This window comes from Mandrillus leucophaeus, unplaced genomic scaffold (genome assembly GCF_000951045.1).
Source record: "Mandrillus leucophaeus isolate KB7577 unplaced genomic scaffold, Mleu.le_1.0 Scaffold119, whole genome shotgun sequence".
Classification (NCBI taxonomy): domain Eukaryota; kingdom Metazoa; phylum Chordata; class Mammalia; order Primates; family Cercopithecidae; genus Mandrillus; species Mandrillus leucophaeus.
In genome coordinates, this window is record NW_012100209.1 from 1,610,448 (window position 1) to 1,614,714 (window position 4,267).

Genomic DNA, 4,267 nt, shown 5'->3' on the forward strand with positions numbered 1-4,267 from the left:
TTCCTTCCTTCCTTCCTTCCTTCCTTCCTTCCTTCCTTCCTTCCTCTCTCTCTCTCTCTTTCTTTCTTTCTTTCTGTCTATACAGGGTTGCCCGGGTTGGAGTGTGGTGACATGATCCGTCATCACTGCTGCCTTGAACACCTGAACTCAAATAATCCTCCTGCCTCAGCCTCCCTAGTAGGTGGGACCACAGGCATGCACCACTAGGCCTGGCTGGTTTATTTATTTATTTATTTACTTAATTTTTTATAGAGATGACATCTTGCTTTGTTGCCCAGGCTGGTCTTGAACTCCTCAACTAATGCTCCCACTTTGACCTCCCAAAGAATTGGGATTACAGGCATAAGCCACCGTGCCTGACCATTATCTGTATTTCTAAGAAGTTTATCTATATTTCTAAGATGCTTTTTCGAGAAATATGTGTTACTTTTTTTTTTCTTTTTGAGATGGAATTTTGCTCTTGTTGCCCAGGCTGGAGTGCAATGGCACGATCTGGGCCCACTGCAACCTCCATCTCCCAGGTTCAAGAGATTCTCCTGCTTAGCCTCCCAAGTAGCTGGGATTACAGACATGCGCCACCATGCCCAGCTAATTTTGTATTTTTAGTAGAGATGGGGTTTCATCATCTTGGTCAGGCAGGTCTCAAACTCCTGACCTCAGGTGATCTGCGTGCCTCGGCCTCCCCAAGCGCTGGGATTACAGGTGTGAGCCACCACACCCAGTCATGTTACTTTTATTATAAGAAAACAATAATCTTTAAAAAAATCATTACTCGTATATCATACCAAATACATGCTATCCAGTTAAACTTCCCTTTTTCCTGCTGTTATCTTGTTTCGCCGAAGAAAATCCAAATAGCACTTTATAAATCACAGTGCTCTCGTTTAAGGTCAAGCTGTTTTCTTTTCTTTTCTTTTTTATTTTATTTTATTTATTTATCTATTTTTTTTTTTTTTGAGACGGAGTCTGGCTCTGTGGCCCAGGCTAGAGCGCAGTGGCGCAATTTCGACTCACTGCAAGCTCTACCTCTCGGGTTCACGCCATTCTCCTGCCTCAGCCTCCTGAGTGGCTGGGACTACAGGCATCCGCCACCACGCCCGGCTAATTTTTTGGATTTTTAGTAGAGGCGAGGTTTCACCGTGTTAGCTAGGATGGTTTCAATCTCCTGACTTCGTGATCCGCCCGCTTCGGCCTCCCAAAGTGCTGGGATTACAGGCGTGAGCCACCGCGCCCGGCCAAGGTCAAGCTGCTTTCTAGGAATCCCGGAACTAAAGACCCAATTTGGAAACACAGAGGGATTTATAAGTCTCACTCCCACCTGAGCCAGAGACTCGATTCTACAGGTGTTGCCGCAGGCAGGGTCATGCGCTAACATTTCCTCCACCGTTTACTCCCCTTCTCAAGACTCAGTGACTTGCACCCTATGGCTCTTCCTTCTTCCTCTCTCCCCCATGGCCAGATTACGCTCTCTCACCTCTACTCTTTCCCTATCCTAACTCAAGGTGCTTCCAGACAATACACAGTAACATCAACACACATCATTGAATGATCCCTTTATTCTCCCTGTTCCAATGTCTGCAATGCACAATCTCCAATTGAGCAAGCACAGGAGTCATCCTCTCAACTCCTGTCTTCTCACTGGGGACTGACAAAAGGAGGGTATCCTCTCCGTAACAAGAGAAGGGATAACAAATTTCCAGTCTTCTAGGGGCTGGGGAATAGTAGATAAAGGTAGAAAATTGACTCTTTTCTAGATTCTGGTAATATATGAACACCACATATATTTTGGGAGCCCTCCTTTTCTTTTTTTCAAAGAAATAATGGAAAATTATGAAGCAGAATATTACTGTTGTAGTTCAGCTATGTTTTGGGTTAAAGTAGCACGGGGAACCCACTCACCATTTTAAGTGTGCTCCAAATAATGACTTCTCATTAATTTTGGGAACACAATCCGTCCTTTAGGTTAAGACTGGGCTTTGTTTGTGTCTCTTAATTAAAAAAAAAAAAAAAAAGTTTTTCAAGCAAAAGAGGTCTGTTTGTAAAATCTACTGTGTTATCAAAATGGCAATCACCATCAGCAATGTTTCCCAATATTCGCCACTGGAGTCCTTCATGGGATCCAAACTGCTCATAACAGGAAACTCGACTAAATTATTGGGGCTGGCACCGAGCTATCCTAAGAGGCAAAGACAAAGAATGCACGTTTTCTTTCTGCAAGACAGTGCTCTTCCCCTATTCTGAAGGCTGGAATCAAAAAAAGGGAACTCTTGAAGCCGTGTCTCTCAACTGGCATGAACAAGCCTCAGCAGCTTCATCAGCACAAGGAACAAGTGGCCAAGCAAAATCCCAAAGGCTCGGAGGACCTGACTGTGAAGCACCCTCAACCCTGTCTGTTCTATGCAGAGAAGAGTAGCACATTTGCCAGGAGACCAGGGAGAGTTATAAAATCTATTACTTACCATTTTTATTGAAAAGAGTTGATGTGCCTGGCACACAATGACCCCGAAGATGGTGCAGCTTGGATAGTGAATGTGCAAGTTAGCTATGCAGAGTGTACTTCCTTTTCTGAGCTGTGTGGTCTGTCCAGCTTTCACACATTGATACGTGAGGCTACATTTGCATGTTATCTCAACCCTCAGAGCATTTGTATAGCTAGCCAGGTTTATCTTGTTATTATTTTTCAATAATACAGGAACAGGTCTAGGTGTAGCTTTGAAGACTGAAAAATTGACACAAAATTTTTTAGAAGTAGCTAGATATTAAATTTTGCTATACATTATTAACCTGTTTTATATAACCTCTATATTTTTGGATACGTGTGTGTGTGTGCGTGTGTGTGTGTGTATGTCTCTCCATCTCTCTCTTATCTATGAAGGACTCACACCAAAATGTGAATCGCGTTTGACTTGAGTGGATGTATTACTACAAATAATTCTTTTTTTGTACTTTTTGGAGTTTTTCAAGTTTTCTGTCCTGCGTATATAGCACTTGTGTAAAAACATAACTATAATCATCATTAAAAAGAACAAAAGTATCACGAACATTTTAATGAACAACTCCAATTATATTTAAATTCACATGATCAGTATTTAAATGATGGAAATACTCATAAGCTTATCATAGAATGCCATTCATTTCCCTAAAAAAAAAAAGTACAGCTCAGTCTAGGTTCATGTATTAATTTTGGGGTAATATTTGTTAGTATCAGATGTTAAGGGCCTAGTGTTTGATCCCAATTAGATTTTCCAGTCATCCATGTACCTCTCTGAACACATTCTGATATACAGATTTAGCCCCTTTAATTGGAATATATGGCCTCCTACTAAACTAAGTTCAAGGGTAGAAGGTCATCTTTGTTTTCCATGACATAGGAAAGGCATGATTCCTTTTTTGGTGGTTGCAAATTTCTAGATCTTGTTTTAAGTATTAGAGTGCTTATTTACTGTAAGGTCACCAAATTTCTATACATGATGCTGACCAAACACTGATTAATCCTATATCCATACAAAATCCTTTTTCAAAAAAGATGTTACCTGTTATTTATTCCTTAAAATATAAATGTTTTCAAAATTAAGATATAATTAGAAATATAGATGCACAGGACAGGCAAAAAACCAGGGCAAGGGTTGAGTTCCAGAAGTAGAAACTGATATTGTCCTGAAAACTTTACATATTTTAAAGAGGGGTGTGAGGCATGGTCAGAATCTGCTGGATGGTCAGGAATCTGAAATTGCACAGTATCTTACACATGATAAATGCTTAATGAATGAATAGAGGAGGAAGATGAAAGCAAGAGCAAGGTATGGGAGCCAGGCATACTTCTAAGTATAATACATTCTCCAGAATGCTTTGAAACAGAGACATTCCTTACCTTCACTAGAAAGCCTCTTATCTACTACTGTCTGTTAGAATGGAGACCATCAAAGTGCAGATAACAGCTTTGTAAAGAGAAATCACTCTAAAGCCTTTACCCTCTCTTTACAGAAGGTAAAGAGAATCACTCTAAAGCAGTGGTTCTCAGCCTGCCTGCACATTAAAATCACCTGGGATGTTTTAAGTCTCAGCTCCCAGGCTTCACTCCAGGTTATTATATGAAAATCTGGGGTTGAAACCCAGGCATCAGTGTATTTCACAGCTCACCACGTGATTCCAAGGTATGTGCATGTTTGAGAGCCTTTGACCTAAAAGAAGGAGCAGGTGACTCATACTACCAAGATAGTGAACAGATCACCAGGCCAGCCTTGTGGGTAGAAATAATCGTGACACT

At 41.0% G+C, this 4,267-nt stretch overlaps 1 protein-coding gene across 1 annotated transcript in view; it reads right to left on the reverse strand.

The window, feature by feature from the left end:
• The window catches only part of FYB (FYN binding protein), a 179,829-nt gene extending 177,287 nt beyond the window's left edge, over positions 1-2,542 (reverse strand). Inside the window, exon 1 of the mRNA XM_011966185.1 lies at positions 2,460-2,542. Coding sequence (XP_011821575.1) covers positions 2,460-2,462 — 3 coding nt within the window. The 5' untranslated portion in view covers positions 2,463-2,542. The remainder of the gene's footprint in view (positions 1-2,459) is intronic.
• Positions 2,543-4,267: the final 1,725 nt, after the last annotated feature.